General features: G+C 56.5%; 1 protein-coding gene across 2 annotated transcripts; it reads left to right on the top strand.

Moving 5' to 3' along the window:
• The first annotated feature begins 8,286 nt into the window (after positions 1-8,286).
• Positions 8,287-19,679, top strand: C21H15orf39 (chromosome 21 C15orf39 homolog). 2 transcript variants are annotated; one of them, XM_061394793.1, is made up of 3 exons: positions 8,287-8,461; positions 13,525-16,432; positions 18,273-18,361. In XM_061394793.1, exon 2 carries the CDS (start codon positions 13,575-13,577, stop codon positions 16,419-16,421), a length of 2,847 nt encoding a protein of 948 aa, XP_061250777.1. In that variant the 5' UTR covers positions 8,287-8,461; positions 13,525-13,574; the 3' UTR covers positions 16,422-16,432; positions 18,273-18,361. The 2 variants fall into 2 exon arrangements, with proteins under 2 accessions (XP_061250777.1, XP_061250776.1); XM_061394792.1 differs by having other exon boundaries at positions 8,288-8,461; positions 13,525-16,380; positions 18,273-19,679.
• The last annotated feature ends 1,488 nt before the right edge of the window (positions 19,680-21,167 follow it).

Here is a 21,167-nt window from a genome sequence, read left to right as displayed (position 1 = left end):
GCCCCGTGGCTCCTGACCACATCCTGCATTCTGTCTGGTCTCCAGGCCTTTATAAAGCTGTCCCCAACCTTCCCACCACCACAACCCCCCAAAGCATACCCTCTCTGCTCCTTTCTGCCTAGTTAAGTCCTCTCCACTCTGCAGGCTCTGGTTCCATCTGCATCTCAGACAGCTCTGTGACCTTCTGCTTGACCTGCAGCCCTGGCTTCTCCACTCCATTTCCTCAGGGGGCCCAGGACCCAGACCAGGTAATCAGGAGAGAAAGCTGGGAGGCTAAACCTCCCCCAGGTGAATGCTTGTCCCCACTTCTCCTTCCTCCTAGGATGCTCTCAGAGCTCAGTGAGATAGTGGGTGTGAAAGGCCATTGGTAGTAATACAGGTTTAATAACATGATGACAATTATTCCAATTTTCCAAGTCCCCACTTCTGGGCCAGGCACCACATTAGGTACTTTCCATGCTTATCTTCTCACAGCAACCCTCCAGGGCTGGAGTTTCTGTCTGTACTTTTCAAGGAGGAACTGGAGGCTCAGCGAGGTCAAGCAACCCATCCAAAGTTAAACAGCAACTAAGTGACAGTCTGGGGACTCTTGAGTCCCTCCCTCACAATGGGGCGGGGGGTTGTTATTATTTTTTTGCCAACCTGTTTCCTTCCCCCTTTCCCCTCCCTCCCTGCCTGTTACCCTCTGCCTGGTGAGTTTGCATCATTACTAGGGCTCAGGGGTCCAATTAGGGGACCTCCTCAAGGGAGCTGCCTGAGGCAATCCCTATCCCAAGGGGGCCTCCCTGAGCCAAAGTTTTAATTAGCCATCACTGCTCTTCCTGAAACTCTGACTTGCCCATGGTGATACCAGCCAGGCTGGCTCTGTGGCAAGAGGCAGGACTGGCACCCAACCCAGCAGCACAGCTGAAGCAACCCTCGTTTGGGAGGGAAGCATGCCTGGTTCCCATCTCTGCACAGCTCCTATAGGTTCACCTCAACTTATGTTCTTTAATCCATTAAGTGGATTAATATAATAAATGAATGAAGTGACCTAACCCATTAAATGGATTACATAAGTTGATCACATTAATATTTATTATTGTTGTTTAGTTGCTAAGTCATGTCTGACTCTTTTGTGACCCCATGGACTGTAACCTGCCCCGTTCCTGTGTCCATGGAATCCCCCAGGCAAGAATACTGGGGTGGGTTGCCATTTCCTTCTCCAGGGGATCTTCCCAACCCAGGCATCGAAACTGTGTCTTCTACATTGGCAGGCGGGTTCTTTACCACTGAGTCACCAGGGAAGCCCTTAATATTTATAGAGCTGATACATTTAAATCAGTGCCTAGGACATAATCTAAAACTCATTGAGTCTTAAAAAAAAAAATCAACTCCACAGGAGTAAGGCAAGGAAGGGGCAAGGGCAGGGCACAAAGCTATTCTTGGACATGAAGATGGCACATTCTGGGGTCACCTAGCAATACTGGGTGAACCATGTGTGGGCTGTCAGCATCTGTGATACTTGCCTCCTAGGAATGCAGGAAGGTTGCGACTGAGTACATGGCGGGGCTTGGAGGAAGGGGATGAGCAGGTGTGGAGAGGAGGCTATGTGCCGGGCGCTACGCTGAGCATATTATAAACTGCGCACTGCCTAATGAGACAAGGGTTACAATCCCATTCTACATGTCTGACTCTTTTGTGACCCCATGGATTGTAAGCTGCCCTGCTCCTCTGTCCCTGGAATCTCCCAGGCAAGAATACTGGGGTGGGTTGCCATTTCCTTCTCCAGCGGATCTTCCCAACCTAGGCATCGAACCTGTGTCTTCCACATTGAGGCAACTGAGTCTCAGGCAAATCAACATGTCCAGGGTCACACAACCACTGAGAGGCAGGGCAGGATTTAAAAACCACTGAGAGGCAGGGCAGGATTTAAAGGCAAAGCCTAAACCCTGTAACCTGGGCAAACACACTCCTCGTGTCCCCACCTCAGGCCACAGGGTAGTGCCCTCAGTCCCTAAAGAGGGAAAAGTGCCCCTCTCTGCTCCCACTCAGCCTCCCGGAAACCTGAGTATAGGTGTTTGTGTGGGAGACCCTGGAGACCCCCTTAATGGGGCAGGGCTGTGGGTCTAAGCTGAGAAAATGACCAGGAGTTTCTGAGGCTGCAAATCTGAAGCATCACCCCCTCTCCTCCAGGCACATGAAGCCTCCTGAAGTGACCCTGGCCTCAACTGATCTGACTGCAAGGCTCCCCCTTCAGCAGCAATAGCTGTGCCAGCCCGAAGCCAGAGCCGAGCCCTCGGATGCAGTTGCCTGGTAACCAGCCCTAAGTGATGGAAACCCCAGTGGGCCATTAACGAGGGCACAGTGCCAATAGCCCGGCCCAAACCCCACTGCCCCAGCTGGCTTTAGGAAGGCTTCGACGGACAGTCCACCTGGCCTGCCCACGGGAGGACAAGAGGGTGCTCCAGCAGTAAGGGAGGGGGCCCAGGCAGGGCCAGGAGGAACTGGGTTGGCAATCTCCCAAGACCTTTGAATTGGGGAGCTGGGCGAAGGTAATTCCCTATGGAGTCCAAGGCCTGACCGAGGTGAGGTGAGCACTGGGCAGGAGTCAGGGTTGTGGGTACAGCTCGCTCAGGCCCAAACCACCATCCTGGGAACAGCTGTGCTGTTCTGCCCAGGGCATGGAGGCCGGGGGAGGGAACCCCCAGAGAGAGGCCCTGGATGGGGAAAGGAAAGGAGGTGATTAGAGAGGCTGGCAAGAGTCCAGGCTCCGGTGGAGGGGAGCAGCCTCCTGCAACACCGAGGGGGAAGTGCGTCAGCCTCTCCCTGTCTCTCAGGGGCTCTTCTCTCCTCCTTACAACCCCAGCCCCAGGTTGGGGGCCTCCAAGGAAGGGGCTGCAGGCATCCAGGTGGAGCTTAGCCAGGTGTTTCTCCCTCCTAGGTCTGGGGGTAGGGGGTGGAACAAGAAGGAAGCCAGTGTTCAGACTGGAACAGGCCTTCAGGAGACCTGAACCCAGCTCCTTAGTTTCCCCATGTCGACCAATGGGCTTCCGCTAGTCTGGGGTTTGCAGTCTCTGGTCCTGAGAGGCAGGGCGGGGCGTGCAGGGGAGGCTTTGCAGCAAAGGCTCCTCTTAGGCTCTCACCTCTGGGCCTGGGGAGGTTTTTCTGCCTTTTCTCCCTTTCAGATGTGCAGAGTCCTACTTTGCCATGAACCCATCTCTCCACGACCATGGCTTGACTTAGCTTTGTGCTAGGTACTGGAGTCCCAGCTCTCAGGTAGACCCAGGCCCTGCCCAGGACCAAGGTCCATCTCCAGGTTAGTAGGGGAGCCCGGCTTGCCACCAGCCAGTTTAGTGGAATGCTAAGAGGCCTCAGAAGAGGTGACCAGATTGAGCCTGGAGCTCTGGAAGGCTTCTTGGAAGAAGGGACCTGAGCTGAGCCTTGAAGGCCAATAGGAGTTAGCAAAAAAAGGAGCTAGACAGGCAGCCAAGGTCCAGGGAGAGAATCTTCCAAAACTTGGAGGTGTCACCCGGCTAGGAAGTTGGACTTTGGGAGCTGCAGTGGCAGGCTGGCTGGAGAGGGTCAGTCAGGAGACAGGCAGAAGCCAGAGTGGAAAACTGGACCCTGAGGGCACTGGGGAGCGTGTGACACAGGGTCAGATGTGGGCGTTAGAACCACCTTCCTGGAGTTAGGGAGGGAATGTTTCCCACTGCTTCCAGCACCTAGCCAGACCCCTACCCACACACCCCCACCCCCACCCCACCGACAAGTGGCTTGGCTCTGGCACAGCCAGATAGGGGGCCTTTCCTGATTCAAGGCCCAGGACCCTATTTCTTGGGCTTCTTGGGCCACAGCAGCCCTCACCCCACACAAGCACACGTCATGCTGGAATGCCATGGTCTGTTTTACAGGCATCTCTCTCACTGACAGGAAAACAGCACCAGGATTCTACTCAGCACAAAGCTCAATAGTGGCAGGAAGGAGAGGAAGGACAGTCCATCCATCCTGGCTGCCAATTAATCAGAGGGTGCCCGCCACCACCCCCCTACTCCCCTGCAGTACATGGTCCCAAAGTGGCCTAGTGAAAGGCCTTCCCTTTTTCTTGATCTTTGGGATCCCCCTCTGAGAGACTCTGATTTCCTCTGGAGAGGAGTTCAGGCTCCTCCAGAATTTGGGAGGACTCCCAATTCCCTGCTTACCCAGGCATAATAGCAAGTTCTGCCCTCCTCCCCCAACCTGGCCCTCCATGCAGAAGGAAACTCTGGTTTACCAGCACAGTTTTGGGAAGTGGCTCACCACACACTGATCAGATCCGTGAATCTTCCCCACCCCAGGTCCTATCCAGTCCAGACCCCCTGAGATGCCTGGTGCCCAAGCCAGCAGCCACTGGGACAGGGCCCTCCTCAGACTCTGTACTTGGGTGGCAGAGACTTCCTGACCACCAGCTGTGCCTAAGCCTTCTCTCAGAAGGGTTCAGGGTCACACAGTCTGGGGTTGGCAGGGAAAGTCCCAGCTCCTCTATTTTTTGGCTGTGTGGGCAAGCCGCTTCCCCCTTCCCCTCCAGAACTACTACTGATTGAGGATTTATTATCAAAACCCAACTGTGAACTCCTTGGATCTGCAGGCACTCTGTGACATGTTCTAATCATGACCATTTGACTGATGAGCAAACTGAGAGGTTAAGGGGCTTGCCTAAGGTGACACAGCCCAGCAGGTCACACCTCAGTTTGGTTGTTTTTCACACTCCTGCCTCATATGCTTGTTGTGAGATTTAAATGAGATCACATCTATCATGTGATGTACGGCACAGGGCCACATTCAAGGAGTGTGAACTGCTTGCCTTCTAGCCTTGCTCACCCACTGTTGCAGGGAAAAGCTGATTCTGACTCCATGTTGGAACTGTTTCATTGTCTTGCCTTTCATTGCTTTGTTACTATAATCGTACATAATGGCCTGCCTCGGAGAACCCCTGACCGATAAACCCAAGTGTCTCTGTTCAGGACCCCGTACACCTGTGGATGGCAGGAAGGAAGAAATTAACACATTCTTTTTCTGAAGCTTGCCATTCTACGAGATATTTGCAAGATTAACAGCCTTTGTTTCCTCACCTCCCCCATCTCTGATCTATAAAAGAACCTGGCATCCAGACCCCAATAAGATGGTTATTTTGAGACATTAGTCCACCATCTTTTCCATCAGCCAGCTTTCCAAATAAAGTCATGTTCCTTGCCTCAGCATCTCGTCCCCAATTCATTGGCCTGTCTTTCAGGGAACAGAGCGGGCTTGGACTCAGTAACACCACCAGCACGGAGCTAGCTGTTCCTCTGCTGGGTGGAAGGAGGGGAAGCACGAGGAAGCATAGAGGACCGAGCACCTTAAGGCAATCTGGGGGTCTCCCTGAAGGAGGCAATGCCTATAGCTAGGTCTGAAAGGACTGGGGAGCATGTTGCTGTGTGCCTTGGGGAAAGGCACAACATTGCTCTGTCTCTCTGCATATAGAAGGAGCTCCTGTGAGAAAGAAAGGAGATTTGTAAATAGCAGGTGTGGCCTCATTATAGTGAGGGACATTGTTATTAATAACCATGTGTAGGTAACAAGCTGAGGTTCAGGAAGCTGACCTTGCCTTCCCAGAGAGCCAGGAGGAGTAGTCAGTGTCTAGGGTCGGGTAGAGAAGGAGAATCTGCCTTCGGAGTCTATGCAGTTCTAGGGTGTGTGTGTGTTGGGGGTAGGGTGGGGAGGAATGTCCTTCCTTCCAGGCTTTTATATTCTACTGTGCCTCCAGCCAGGAAACCCATGTAAGGGCAGTATTCTCTTCTCTGCTTTGGCTCACACTGTTCCTTCCAACGGCAATACCATTTCTCCTCTCCATGACCACAGGCTAAGAATCACACTGGGCAGTGGAAGGGAGGGGGGATCCCAAGGCAGCCACCTTGTACTGGTTACCTTTTTTCATCCAACAAAGGCTTGATAGGCATCTCTCTCTACAGGCTCTGCACATGACCCTTAGGGTAGAGAAGAAGGGGGCAAGGTCATGCCTTCAGGAGCTCATAGTCAGCTGACACTCTACAAACATTTTAGGGTTTACAGCAATTTCCCACACTGATTTTGTTCAACATTCACTTCAGTCTGTGAGGCAGGTTTCATGGTTCCCATTTTGCAGATAAGGAAACTGAGGTTCAGAAAGTTACAAAGGTAACATCTAAGTGATGCTGAAAAGGAATGGACAAGATGCTGATTAAGTGAAGACACTTTGTGATGTGTCTCTGAACTAAGACAAGCCTCACTGGGGCTGGGACTGCAGAATCTTGTGACCCCGTTGGGTCTCACCAGCCTTATCCTGGCCTGAGTGGGCCCCGCTCATGCTCAGAGAGATTGGAGAGAACACCTGGCCAGCTGAGCATACAACTTGACAGTCCTGAGACTAGACCCCGAATGCTGAGAACACTGCCCTCCACCCAACTCCTAATTACAGGGCAAAGACAGGGAAGTGGGTGTCTTAGAGGGGAGGGCAGAGTTGGTGAGGAGCAAGAGTGGGGAAGTACAGCCTGTGAGCTGAGACTGGGCCATGACCCCTGGTTGTCAGCACACAAATGCACTTTCCTGATCCCAACCTGCTGTGTGACTTTGGGAAAGCCCCAACCTTCTCTGAGTCCCTGCTTCCCAGCTCTCTCCAAACTCAATTCCTAAGGATCCTCCAGCTCTCAGTTGAGTGGCACCCTTTCTGCAGCCCCCGGGTGGCCTTTACTTCCTCTTCCTCCATGTTGTGCCCAGTCTCTGCTGCCCAGCTCCAGTGGCTCAAGCGTCATCCTTACTCTTGGAACCTGCAGTCCTAGGCCTGCTCTGCCCTCTGACTCAGGCAGGCCTGAACTTTGGGATCTAAGCAGGTGACCTGGGTGGTTTTGCCCCGTGATCGTGCTTTGACCTTTGGCATGTCCACCTGGTCCCTCCCTCCTCCATGGCACACACCTGTCCCCAGTCCTAGGACAGCCCAGGAAATGCAAGGGACCAGGTTTTTCAGAGAAGGCAGCAGCACTGCACCAAGGGGCTTGTCATCTATCATGAGATGGCCCAGAGAGGTAGCCCTTCCACCCCTCCAGCTCCTCCCTAGGTAATGGCCCAATCCTGGCTGGGAATGCTCCACCCCATCTGACCTCCCAGGCCAAACGTGCACAGGCCTGTTTTACTGAGGGAGATTTGTCCTAAAGGACAAGCGGATTCACTGAAGCCACTTAGCGAACCTCCCAGCATCCTTATACCTGGTTCACTTTGCATGTGTTAGTTGCTCAGTTGTGTACGACTCTTTACAACTCTATAGGCTACAGCCCGCCAGGCTCCTTTGTGCATAGGATTCTCCAAGCCAGAATACTGGAGTGGGTTGCCAGTTCCTTCTCTAGGGAATCTTCCTGACCCAGGGATCAAACCCAGGTCTTCACATTACAGGCGAATTCTTTATCATCTGAGCCACCAGGGAAGCCCTGGTTCTCTTTAGGGATGGGGAAATCACCCCTTCCTCAGAAGGTATGGGGCATAACCCGAACTGAGATAGGTTTGTAGGAATTTGCCCTCACCGGCTGCACCGAGAATGAGGGGACAGACTAAGGAGCCCTTCTCCAGGCTCCTAACGGAGAGGGTGATGGCAACCCACTCCAGTACTTTTGCCTGGAAAATCCCATGGATGGAGGAGCCTGGTGGGGTGCAGTTCATGGGGTCGCGAAGAGTTGGACATGACTGAGCAACTTCACTTTCATTTTCCACTTTCATGCTTTGGAGAAGGAAATGACAACCCACTCCAGTGTTCTTGCCTGGAGAATCCCAGGGACGGAGGAGCCTGGTGGGCTGCCGTCTATGGGGTCGCACAGAGTCGGACACGACTGGGGCGACCTAGCAGCAGCAGCAGCAACGCAACTGTACTAGCCAAGAGTGTCACATATTTAATACCAACACTTCTAAGCCTTACGACACCACCATTATAATATAATGTAATCCCAGTTTTACCGAAATGAGGAAACTAAGGCTCAGCGAGGTCAAGTGGCAGGCCCAAGTTCACAGAACTAAAAAGTGGCAATGAATGAAGGGTCTAACGGAGGCGTGTGATGGGCGCGCCGGGCGATGGCTTCGCGGAGAGCAGGGGGTTACAGAGTGTGCACAGCGCCGGCGGCCCGGTTCCCGGAGGGCTGGCAGAGGCAGGCCCTCTGCACCCCGGGGCTCAGGGGAGCACAAGCTCCCAGAGGCGCGGCCCGGCTCTGCCCCTGCTGCGCGGGCCGCCCCGCCCCCGCTCCGCCCCCAGCCCGCCCCGCCCGGGACCGCAGACGGCGCCCGGCGGCGGCGCGAACGGCAGCGAGGAGGGTGGCTCCGGGCTCGGTGCTCACCGCGACTTCCCGCGCAGGGCCCGGCCGGACCAGGACGCGCGTCCTCAGCGGCGCTGGAGGATGCGGCCGCGGTGCCGGGCAGCAGCAGCGGGAAGCCGGGTGCCCTGCAGGTAGGAGCTCGCCCACTCGGCGGGCGCGGAAACTTGGGCCGAGTTTGCGGGCGGCGCGTGGGGAAGGGGCGGGTGGCGCTGCCCCAGGGCGCCCCTACCGGCCGGTCCCGGGATGGAGCACGCTGGGCCTGGGCCGATGTGGCGTGGCTCCTACTTGCCGCGGAGGGGGACCCCGGCGGGCGGGCTGCGGGCAAGGGTCGCGCCGCTGCCCCGACTTTCCCTGGATTTCGAGGCCCCGGGGGCCTGGTAGCGCTCTGGAGCTCGGGTAACCGATCCGGCGCGGGGCTGGCGAAGAGGAGCTAAGGCCGAGCCCTCGGGCCTCCCGCGGGGCCCGGCTCACGTGGACTGCCCGGGCGGAGATGAGGGGGCGGCGGGGGCCTGGCCTGGGGGCGGCTGGCACTGAGACGCCTTGGGGCCCTGGACGCGCCCTGCTGGGACGGGACGGCCCTGCGGTTTCCTCGCTAAGGCTTGACTCACCCTCTGGCCGCAGCCCAGGCTGGCGGGATCGCCCGGAGGCGGTGGCTGCCCGAACTCTGCTGCCGGGCCGCCCCCTGCCCCGGCCCTCCCGCCAGTTTTTAGATGTCGGTCCGTGGGGCCCGGTGCGCCGGCCTGCCCGCGTGCACACGTGTGCGGGACCCCGAGCGAGGGGAGAACGCAGTTCTGGAGGGGAGTGTGTGCAGATACGGGCCAGGCACGTACTTGCAGGCACGGGTTTGCATGGGTGGCGGCCTGTGTATCGGCCTGCTGGGGTGCACGTGCGCCCCAGCGCCACCGAATAGAGCATGGGGCCGGCCGGAAGCCGCCGGGGTCGGGTGCGGCGGCAGCCCCAAGGCCAGGTCGGTCGGTTGAGGGCCCCAGGCACTGGAGTTCAGGGCGAGGCAGGTAGAGGCCAGGGGCGTGGAGCGGATCCCGCCACCCTTCCCCCACCGCTAGAGCCTGGGCTGCCCCTAGATGCGGTTGTAGCGTACGCAGGGCCCAAAACCTCAGCCGGGGGAGGTGTGATAACACGGGAAGCGGAGCCGATTCAGCCTCTAAGAGGCGCTGGCCACAGCTGGGCAGGATCGCTCTCTTCTTCCTGGTCTTGCCCAATGTCTATCAGGAGACCCCTTAGGCGTTGGAACTGGGCCAGAGAGCTGTTTGCGCCCCCTGCTGTTTAGGGCAGGGATGGCACGGCGGCAGTGGGCTTCTCTCCTGGGCGCTGCTTGAGAATGGGCCTACCAGCCCAGCTCCAACTTGTCAGGAAGCCGCTGGGTGGCCCCAAGGGTGATGTGGCCCTGCTCCCTGGAGCCCTGCCCTTCTTCAAACAATTGCTTGCCTCTTGGGTTGTGTGAGGAAAGGAGGCACCTACATTTGGGCTACCACTTGGCGTGGAGAGGAGCCTTGCCTTGAGGGGTTGTGTGCTGGGCTCTCCACCTCCTAATAGCAGGAGGTCGTGTTACCCCCATACCCTTCATAGCCCTCTGCTGGTTCCCTGGAGCCCTCATCTCTCCCCCAATGACTTGGGGGGTCCCAAGTGGCCTCACCTTTATTGGATGAGTCCCAGGGGTGTCACAGGAAGTCCCCAGGGCGAAGGGCACACAATGGGCAGAGCCCAGGAGAGAATGGCTCTTGGGGGCCGGGGCTGGGTATGGAGAAGGTCCCAAGGAGTGGTGGGGTGGGGGAAGTGAGACTAGAGCCTACACTTAATTAACCCAGAGCTCCCCAAGGGCAGGGGTCTCAACACCACCCCCCCCCCAACCATACAACCACCTCTTGCAAAGCCGCTGCGCACCGGGGTGGGAGGCTTTCCCCTTGGGATGCAGCGCCCTGTTGTAGGGCACTGCCATCGGTATTGTGGCCCCGCTGCCCCTTCCTGTCTTCTCAGGAGCATCTGCTGCTTCAGGCTGGTCTGAGGTTAGTCTGGCCAGGAGGTGAGACAACTGTCTGAGTGTTGCCCGGCTTCCTTGGTGCACTTAGGCTGGAATAAGGGTGGTCACTGGCTCCCATAATACCCTTGGCTTTTCTTGGCATATTTTCAAAATGTGCCAGTCTAACTCTGAGCCTGTGGGTGTCATTGGTCACCAGCTGAAGGGAGAGAACTGCAGGGGTTGGGGGGGGGGGTGGAGGTTGGTCTTGGCTTGGTGACAGAAACCTGTGACACCTGGCCCACGGCCTAATCATAGCAAGATTGAGCTTATTCATCCTTCTTAAGCCACCTGAGGGTTTCGGGGAACAGGGCACTGGGGGAGGTAGAAGCAGGTCAGTGTGGTTCTAGCAGACTGGCCTCAGATGACCTCGCCTGGGCCACGGGGTACCTGCTACCTTGAGGAAATCCGTGTTGACCTCTCTGGGCCTTGCCTGGCCTTGCTTGGGGACCTTAGAGTCTTTCTTTGGCATTCGGTTTTTCCTTCAGTACAAGGGGGTCATTGCCAACTAGCACTTTGTGACCCATAGAAGCTCCTTCCTCCCTGGATATTCACAGCTTCTCGCCTCTCCACCTGCTCCATGGTCCTGTGCTGCCCCCATGTGCCTTGGGACAACTGCAGCTTGGGGGCTGGGATGGACACAGGCTCTCCTCCTGCACTTTTGTGGGAGCTTCCTGTTGGTGCCACAGCGCCATCTGCTGGACAGTCTTTGCTCTCCTGCTGGGGTTTGTTCTTGGGTGAGGGTGGGGGTTACACCAAAGGTTCCCCTGGGCCACCTCTCCTGGGGACTGCTACTCTCTAAAACCAAGCCAGTCACAGAGACAGAAACATAGATCAATGGAACAAAACAGAAAGCCCAGAGATAAATCCACGCACCTTGGACACCTTATCTTTGACAAAGGAGGCAAGAATATACAATGGAGAAAAGACAGTCTCTTTAACAAGTGGTGCTGGGAAAACTGGTCAACCACTTGTAAAAGAATGAAACTAGAACACTTTCTAATACCATACACAGAAATAAACTCAAAATGGATTAAAGATCTAAACGTAAGACCAGAAACTATTAAACTCTTAGAGGAGAACATAGGCAAAACACTCTGTGACATAAATCACAGCAGGATCCTCTATGACCCACCTCCCAGAATATTGGAAATAAAAGCAAAAATAGACAAATGGGACCTAATTAAAATTAAAAGCTTCTGCACAACAAAGGAAACTATAAGCAAGGTGAAAAGACAGCCTTCACCTGGGAGAAAATAATAGCAAATGAAGCAACTGACAAACAACTAATCTCAAAAATATACAGGCAACTCCTGCAGCTCAATTCCAGAAAAATAAACGACCCAATCAAAAAATGGGCCAAAGAACTAAACAGACATTTCTCCAAAGAAGACATACAGATGGCTAACAAACACATGAAAAGATGCTCAACATCACTCATTATCAGAGAAATGCAAATCAAAACCACTATGAAGTACCATTTCACACCAGTCAGAATGACTGCGATCCAAAAGTCTACAAGCAATAAATGCTGGAGAGGGTGTGGAGAAAAGGGAACCCTCTTACACTGTTGGTGGGAATGCAAACTAGTACAGCCACTATGGAGAACAGTGTGGAGATTCCTTAAAAAACTGGAAATAGAACTGCCTTATGATCCAGCAATCCCACTGCTGGGCATACACACTGAGGAAACCGGAAGGGAAAGAGACACGTGTACCCCAGTGTTCATCGCAGCACTGTTTATAATAGCCAGGACATGGAAGCAACTTAGATGTCCATCAGCAGATGAATGGATAAGAAAGCTGTGGTGCATATACACAATGGAGTATTACTCAGCCATTAAAAAGAATACATTTGAATCAGTTCTAATGAGGTGGATGAAACTGGAGCCTATTATACAGAGTGAAGCAAGCCAGAAAGAAAAACACCAATACAGTATACTAACGCATATATATGGAATTTAGAAAGATGCTAACAATAACCCTGTGTACGAGACAGCAAAAGAATCACTGATGTATAGAACAGTCTTATGGACTCTGTTGCAGAGGGAGAGGGTGGGAAGATTTTGGAGAATGGCATTGAAACATGTATAATATCACGTATGAAACGAGTTGCCAGTCCAGGTTCGATGCACGATACTGGATGCTTGGGGCTAGTGCGCTGGGATGACCCAGAGGGATGGTATGGGGAGGGAGGAGGGAGGAAGGTTCAGGATGGGGAACACATGTATACCTGTGGCGGATTCATTTTGATATTTGGCAAAACTAATACAATTTGTAAAGTTTAAAATAAAATAAAATAAATTAAAAAAAAAAAAAAGAATACTGGAGTGGGTTGCCATTTCCTTCTCCAGCGGATTTTCCTAACCCAGGGATTGAACCCACGTCTTCTGCATTAGCAGAAAAAAAAGTATATATATATAAAATAAATAAATTTTAAGAAAAGATAATAATAATAAAAAGTAATAATAAAACCAAGCCAGTATGTGTCCTTCTGGGCCTAGGGACTTGGTTCCAGGTCTGTCTGCCATTTTTTAAGAAGACTGAGAGGTCAGAAAATGAGATCTAGAGTGTCGCAGGAAGTCTGGATTTCTAGACAGTGCCTGATTCCACACCTTGGCTGCTGTAGGAATCTGGAAATCACTGTGGCATCTAAGACTTCAGAGCTTGTAGTGGGAAGTAGGAAGCCTGCTTCTCATGCCATCTCTTCCATCAGTGACTGGGATAAACAGGACTCCTCATCTATACACGGATGGAAGCAGGAGCAGGAGGAGTAACCAAGCAAAGTGACCCCAGAGTCTGAAACTTCAGAAGGGGTCTTGGGAGTCAGTGGAGTAAAGCTGAACTGAAGGGACTCCCGGAGTGGGGTAGGGGTATAGTAGAGCTACTGTGTAAGAATTCTTTAAGCCAAGGGTTTTACAGCTTTAGAAATAAAGTTGGCTCCTGCATGCATTCATTCATCCATACATGAATGGGTGTACTTAGCATATGTGAACCCATACATGAATGGGTGTACTTCGTGTCCATATGTGATTGTACTCAGTGAGCATCTACCAAGTGCCAAGTTCTTAGGCATGGCAGTGAGTCAGTGAGAACAGCAGTTCTCTGCTGCTTGCCTGTGGCCTGTGTTTTGACAGCCCCTGCCTCTTCTCTCTCCCAGGTCAGCGTTTGAGTAGCTGGGGCCCTGGAGGGCTTGAAGCCTTCACAGTGATGGCGGAGAAGCGGCCACTGGGGACCCTGGGGCCTGTGATGTATGGGAAGCTGCCCCGCCTGGAGGCAGACTCCGGGCCCGGCCACAGCCTGCCCCCCTCTGCTGGAAACCAGGACTCCTGCAGCTACAAGGGTGCCTACTTCTCCTGCCCCATGGGGGCTCCTCCTAAGACAGGGTCTGAGCGATTGGCACCTTGGACCCCGTACCCACCCTTGTACCCTACCAGCATGGCAGGACCCCCACTCCGAGCAAACAATCTTCTGACCAGCTGCCTGCTCTACCGCCCGTCCACAGAAAGCTCTGAGAAGGTGCAGGACTCTGGCCCTGTCGAGCTCCTGCCCTTTGGTCCCCAGTCTCACTCCTACCCAGGTCCCCCACTGGCAGCACCCAAACCTGTCTACCGTAGCCCCCTGTGTTACGGGCTCGCGACTTGCCTGGGAGCGGGGGCACCGAAGAAGCCTCTGGATGTTGACTGGACGCTGGTGACCGGGTCCTTGTTACCACCAGTGGGCCCATCTTGTTCTCTGCCCCCAGCCTCTGGCAAGGGCCAGTTCCTGGATGGCACCTTCTTGCGTGGGGTGCCAGCTGGGGCATCTGACAAAGACTCCTCGGTGAGCTTCTCCCCCTGCCAGGCCTTCTTGGAGAAGTACCGGGCCCTCCATGGCACAGGCTTCCTGGCCTCGAAGTATGCAAGTCCTTACTCTGGGGACCCCAAGCAGGCATTGTCTGAGGGCCCCCCGAGTCCTTGGACCCAGCTGGCCCAACCCCTAGGACCAGCCTGCCAGGACGCAGCGCCCCCACACTATCCGCTGCCCCACCCCACACAGCCCGTGCCTTGCCCGCCAGCCTGTCGCCACCCAGAGAAGCCAGGCAGCTACAGCTCAGTGCTCCCACTGCAGCCACTGGGAGCCCCCAAGGGGGCCGGGTACCCAGCTGGTGGGCTAAACAGCCCCTACCTGAGGCAGCAGGCCATTCAGACACCCTATATGCCCCCAGTGGGGCTGGACCCTTACGCCTACCCCTCCGCCCCACTCCCGGCACCCTCGCCAGGCCTCAAGCTGGAGCCACCTCTCACCCCACGCTGCCCACTGGACTTTGCCCCCCAAACGCTGGGCTTCCCCTATGCCCGGGAGGACCTCTCTCTCTATGGAGCATCCCCAGGACTTGGAGGGATGCCACCTTCCCAGAACAGTGTGCAGGCCTTGCCAAAGCCCGGGGCATTCCAGCGGGCATGCCAGCCTCTGCCTGCCAGCCGGCCGTGCTCAGAGCCCATGAGGCCTGCAGAGAAGCCCGTGCAGGAAGCCGAGGAGAAGATGTGGCTGCCCAGCTGCAGAAAGGAACATCCCCAGCCACAGCCACAGGCCCAGGCCCAGCCCCAGCCACAGGCCCAGCCCCAGCCCCAGCCCCCGCCCCGGCTTGATGAGCACCCCGGGGCACCCATTGTCATCGGAGATAGTCCAGTTCCGCGCACCCCACCGCCGCTCCCACCCTGTGCCCAGGAGCGCCAGTCTCTGCCACAGAATGAGGGCTCACTGCCCCCCAGCTCTCCACCCATGCCGGTCATCGACAATGTCTTCAGCCTGGCCCCCTACCGTGACTACCTGGATGTGCCAGCACCCGAGGCCCCAGCTGAGCCTGAACTGGCCCCAGCCCCCAATGAGAGCCACGACAGAGACTGTGGAAGGTCCCTGCCTGCCCAGGAAGCCCCTTCCAGTGAGCACCCCTCACTTAAGGAGGAGGTGGCTCTGGACTTGAGTGTGAAGAAGACCACCGCCGAGGCCTCCCCCACCAAGGTCCCTCATCCCATGGGACGTGCCAAGCCCACCGCAGCCATGGATATGCCGGCCACAGGAAGCAATGTCTCCAACGTGCCAGGTACGGGGGACACGGTCTCCGATCCGCAGGGCCTGCAAAAGGCAGTCACAGAGGTGCCAGAACCACCTGGGCTACCAGTGACCACAGAGGCCACCCCAAGGACCAACTTCCACAGCTCGGTGGCCTTCATGTTTCGAAAGTTCAAGATCATCCGGCCAGCACCCTTGCCTGCAACTGTGGTCCCCTCTGTGCCCACGCTGGCCCCTGCCCCGGCCCAGCCCGTACCCACCCCCACTCCCGTGCCCCCTGGACTACAGATGCTCACCCAGCCCTTGCCCATGGCCTGCTTTGGCCTGACACTGCCCAGCCCTCCAGCTGTAGCCATGGCCTCCCCTGCCTCCATGCCTGCCCCAGCTCCGTCGCCCGCACCGGCTCCGGCTCCAGCTCCCGCTCCAGTTGCTGGCCCCTCCCCAGCTTCTACCCCCACCACAGCCGACTCCTCAGAGCAGCACTTCGCAGGACTGCACGCATCCTTGTGTGATGCCATCTCAGGCTCCGTGGCCCACTCCCCACCTGAAAAGCTGCGTGAATGGCTCGCGACGTCTGGGCCCTGGGGCCGGGCGGCGTGGCAGGACTGCCAGGGCGTGCAGGGGCTGCTGGGCAAGCTGCTGTCGCAGCTGCAGAGCTTCGTGTGCACGCAGCAGTGCCCCTTCCCCCACGTGGTGCGGGCCGGAGCCATCTTCGTACCCATCCACCTGGTGAAGGAGCGGCTGTTCCCGCGGCTGCCGCCCGCCTCCGTGGACCACGTGCTGCAGGAGCACCGCGTGGAGCTGCGGCCCACCACACTGTCGGAGGAGCGGGCCCTGCGGGAGCGGGCCCTGCACGGCTGCACCTCGCGCATGCTGAAGCTGCTGGCGCTGCGCCAGCTGCCCGACATCTACCCAGACCTGCTGGGCCTGCAGTGGCGGGACTGCGTCCGCCGCCAGCTGGGTGAGCATGGGGCCACCCCCGTAGCCGCCGGAGCTGTGTGAGCGAGTGACAGGTGTGTGGGCTGTGTGAGTGGTCACCGCTGGGGGCTGAGGGATTCCTGGGCCTCTGGGAAGGACTCATGCCTGGTACGGGGGAAAGGCAGGGGCTGGCTTCCTGGGGGGGCCCCCATCCCTCTTCACCCCCAGTGTCAACAAGCACCTTCACAGCCTCCTCTGTGAGCCCCTGAGCATGTCAGCTTGCCAGCTGCTGTGTCCCCAGGGAAACTTGGCCTTCCTTCCCGGATCCCTGCCCCGCTTCTTCCTCCGTTGTGCCTTTTCCATCTTTGGTGCAAGTCTCTCCTCTGGTGTTCCTGGGGCTCTGACCAGGCCCTGAGTTCTGTCTGAGGTCATTTCCCCTTGTGTGTGTCCTGCCCCAGCTCCACATTTCTGAGCTCAAACCCCAAGTCCCCGATTGCTTGCTGGGCTTCTGCACCTGGGGTCTCTCCCGACCCTTAGCTTCACCCAACCCCACTCCTGAGCATCTGCCTGACTTGCTTCCCACCCCAGTCTGTCCCAGCTCAGCGAGCAGCACTGTGCTCACCCAGCACTCAGTAGTTCCCCCGTCCTCCCAGGCAGACACTGGAGTTGCCTGTGAGTCGGAGTGCTGTTCTGTGGTTTGCTTTTCCCTGCCACATGAAGTCTGTGCGTGGTATGCTCGCCTGTGACCTTGTGTCTGAGGGCATCTTCTGCATCAGGTCAGGCAGCTGGACCTTGCTCTCAGGAGGGGCTGAGTGCCGCCCGGGTGGACCGTGGCCATCGTACTTAGCCAGGGCTTTGGTGATGGCACCAAGTGGTGTCTGTCGCTGCCTGTCCTGCTTCGGGACATTTGGCATCGAAGGCTGAGGCCCCCTCTGTAGTCCGCCGCCCACCTGACCTTCCGTCCTCCAGGCCTCTGGCTCTGTCTCCGCAGAAACTCTTTCCTGTCCCCTTCCCATCCTGGCAGCCTTCCCCTGGACTTCCATCTGGTCCAGGCTCCATAGAGAGGAGACCTGAGGCAACAAGGTATAGATGTGAAGCTTGGGGTCTGAGTGACGAGCATTGCTGACCCCTGAGCACTTAAGAGATTGTCATTTGCCCTAATGGGGTGCAAAGAACATGCAAATACAAGTATTCTATTCTTGGATGAGAAGGAATGAAGGTGGATGGGTGTTGATGCCTTACTCACAAGCCCCCCAGCCAGTCTTATCTCTACATTTGGGCTCTCTGGGGCCCACAGAGGGGCGGGTCATTTTTCCTGTGCTGCCTGCTGGGCAGTGGGGTCCAGACCGAGTCTATGAAAGTGGGGTCCAGCTTCCTGCCTCAGGCTGCATTTTGGGGCCCCGTCTCCACCCTTCCGTATCTTTGTGGAGCTGCTCCTCAGAGGTGTCCTTAGACAGGGCTCCCCTGACAGCCTGCCTTCCAAGCAGGAGCCCCCTCCCACCCCTCCCCCCGGGCAGTGCTCTCAGCCCAGCCTTGCCTGGGCTCTGGCCCTTGTTCTGGCTCTGGGGGTGATGTGTCAGGGCCCCCTCTGTTCCCCAGTTCCCACAGCTATTCATTGAGCCTTTAGATCAGACCAGTGGTATCTGGCCTGTTGTGCCCCTTTCCTCTCGTCCTTGTTCCCAGACAGGCCCTGGCGGGGGGCCCTCATTAGATATAGTGCTGGCATCACCTGGGGAGAGGCCCGCCTTTTTGGCTTGACGGGCTCGACAGTCTTGTCCGTGGGCATGTGCTGGGAAGGGTCGTGATGTCTGTGACCTTACCAGGGCTGCCCTCACCCGGGACAGCAGAACCACTGGTTTAGCTGGTTTTGGGGGCCCAAAGATGGGACCTGAGGGTGTTCTGGGTCTGCGGTCTGACAGTCTGTTCATTTTCCAGGTGACTTTAACACTGAGCCTGGATCAGTGCCCTCTTCAGAATCCACCATGGCCAGAGAGGAGCCGGGGAGCCTAGACCTGACTTGGAAGTCGGCTGCCCCCAAAGCCAAAAAGCCAGGGAGGAAGCCACCGACCCCTGGCCCAGAGAAAGCAGAGGCTACCGCTGCGGGGGGGTCCCGAGGTGCCTCCCCCACCCCTGCTGCTGGCGCCAGCTTGCCCGGCCCCACGGTGAAGGCACGCTTCCGCAGCCTGCTCGAATCTGCCTGGCTCAATGGCCTGGCACTGCCCACTTGGGGCCACAAGGCCTCAGGACCGGACCGGACCGCACCACGCCCGCAGCTGTTGGGCAGCCAGAGCCACCAGCTGTAGCCTTGGATCACCACTGCTGTTTGGAGATCTGTGGATCGCTCTAAGCCCCGCTTCTGCCATTCCAGCTACTGAGGACCAGGAGCGGACACAGCCTTGCGGTTTTTCCAGCTTTTACCCTGCTCCCCGCCCCTCACCCCAGGCTGGGCTGAGAGCCCCTGAACTTTTAACTTGAGGGTGTTTATCAGAAAGGATATTTCCTATTAGAGAAAACGTGTGGGCCTTGGAGCACAACAGACTTGGGCTTGAGTCCTGGCTCCTGTTCCTGGCTGTGTAACTGGGCGGGCCCCTGCCTCTCTTGTGCCCATGGTTCTCCATTTGTAAAATAGCACAACACAGCCTACCTCAGAGGGTTGTTGTGGAGTGGTGCCCGACACACACCCGTCACGGTTTGCTCTCTGCTTCCTGCCCCAGGACAGGAGACGGGATCTCAGCTGGGGCCTTCCTCCAGAAAGTCTTGGTGTCATCTTAGAGTGGTCCCTTGTCTAGTGTATGTGGCTCACACACTTTCTAGAGTCATTTCTGAGGGAAGCTTAGAGCTGCAGCCCCAGCATTGGGGGTTTGACCCTAACCCCCCAGTCTGGAGCTCCCTGAGGGAGCTCTTCCCCTTCCACAGGGGCATAGGGATACAGCCCGGGGCTGGCATCCTTGCCCTGCTGCTTTTGCCCCTGGGGGGCCCTGGCCTGTGATGAACTGACCCAGTGACTTCCCTGTGCTGCTGCCGTGACCTGGTGCATTTCCCCCAGAAGTTATGTGTTTGCAGGAAGCCAAGCAGCTACAGGGACTCAGGGACTCAAAGGGACAGGCTGAGTGACAGACAGCTCAGCCCTGGAAGTCTCCGAAGATGTCAACTAAGTAAGGACTTTGGCCCTCCCCACACCAGGGTCCCAGCAGCCAGGCCTGCTGTGGTTAGCTCCTTGCAGAGTGCTGAACTGAGCCAGAGACTGGCAAGTTGGGCCCCTGGCCTAGTTAAGGTTTGTAATAAGGCTGTGGGCCCTGGAGACAGGCCATTAAACATTAAAAACATTTGGGTTGTTTTGGACCTGAGGCTTGACTTTGTCTTAATGAGGGTAGGGGTATGTGTCACAGGTTGGTTCCATGTGTCATCACCAGGTCCCTCTCCCTTCATTCACAGTCTGCAGCTCTCTGCTCCCAGCCCACACGTGCCGAGGCTCTCCAGCACCCTCTGCCCGCTAGCTCTGGCCATGTGGGTCCTGGGGGTTACTAGTCTGTAGCCCACTGCCCAGTGAGAAATGCTGGTCACCAGACACCATCGCATACCCCTCTCCCAGGACCAAGGACATGCCTGCCAAGTTCTAGGTAGGACAGAGCTGTCCCCATCCCCCCACCCCACCCCTGGGACAGCCCCTCTCACATCTTAGCTGGGCTTAGGTTCCCTTCAGACACCTTGCCTCTGCTGGCCTGTATTCCTACAGGTTTGTTCTCAGGGCTGCCGAGGTGCTTCCTAACCATCCATCTGGGCAGGACCAGTCCATGAGAGCTGGTCACACCTACCAGCATCAACCCTAGTACCTGTGGGTTTTCACTGAGCTCAGCTACATTATTGTGTAGACCCGTTGGCTCCTGTAGTCTAACCACACAGGCCTGAGGAGTGCCCTGGCCTTTGATGGGGGAAGGGAAGTGTGTGTTCAGTCGTGTACAACTCTTTTTGACCCCACGGATGGTGTAGCTTGCCAAGCTTCTCTGTCCATGAAATTCTCCAGGCAAGAATACTGGAGTGGGTCACCATTCCCTTCTTCAGGGGATCTTCCTGACGCAGGAATCAAACCCAGGTCTTCTGCGTTGCAGGTGGATTCTTCAGTGTATGGGCCATCAGGGAAACCCAAAATGTGAGTCGCCTCTGTGGACTGTACAGGAATTGAACCCACGACCTTGGCATTAATTGCACCACGCTCTAGTCAACTGAGCTAACCAGGAAACAGGCAACTCTGACACACGTGACTATAGGGCAGAACCCAGGGGGAGAGTGCAGTGGAAGCTCAGAAGGGGCTCAGTGAGAAGGTGTCCTTGGGTTCCAGACGAGATGCTTCCTGCGTGGAAGCCACGTAGGAAGATGCAGGTGAAGGGAGTGCCAGGTGTGGCCTGAGGAAGACCACGTGCGGAGGCTCGGGCAAAGTATCTGGGAAGGATTAGAAGTGTGGCGGGAGTGTGGGAGCAAGGTGGAGAGGGTGGGGCCTGGTTACGGCTCAGTCCATCCTGCTGGCAGCTCAGTCAGTCCTGCAACCTGAAGAGCTGGGGTGTGGTTCGTGTTGTTTCTAGGAAGGTGAAGAGCAGAGAGTCTGAATCACTCGGGGCTACTAGAGGGAGAGACAGGACTGCACTGAAAGCCTTGGGTTTTGTCCACAGTTGCCAGCCCCTTGGTGGATTTGGCTCTGATTCTTGCTTCTTTACTTTCTTATTTTCTTTTCCCTCCTTCCTTGCCCCCCTCCGTCTGTCCCTTCTTTCCTGCCTGCCTTGTACACCTACAGCGTCCCTTGTTACCTGCCAGAGTGCACATCCTGCCAGCCAT

This window comes from Bos javanicus, chromosome 21, assembly GCF_032452875.1.
Source record: "Bos javanicus breed banteng chromosome 21, ARS-OSU_banteng_1.0, whole genome shotgun sequence".
Lineage (NCBI taxonomy): Eukaryota > Metazoa > Chordata > Mammalia > Artiodactyla > Bovidae > Bos > Bos javanicus.
Note: the sequence above shows the minus strand (reverse complement) of the source record. Positions and strands in the feature narration are given on the sequence as shown.

Coding starts and splice junctions, on each gene's coding strand:
- C21H15orf39 (XM_061394792.1), top strand. CDS start 13,575: ATGGCGGAGAAGCGGCCACTGGGGACCCTGGGGCCTGTGATGTATGGG. Junction 16,381..18,272: donor CTGCGTCCGCCGCCAGCTGG/GTGAGCATGGGG, acceptor TTCATTTTCCAG/GTGACTTTAACACTGAGCCT.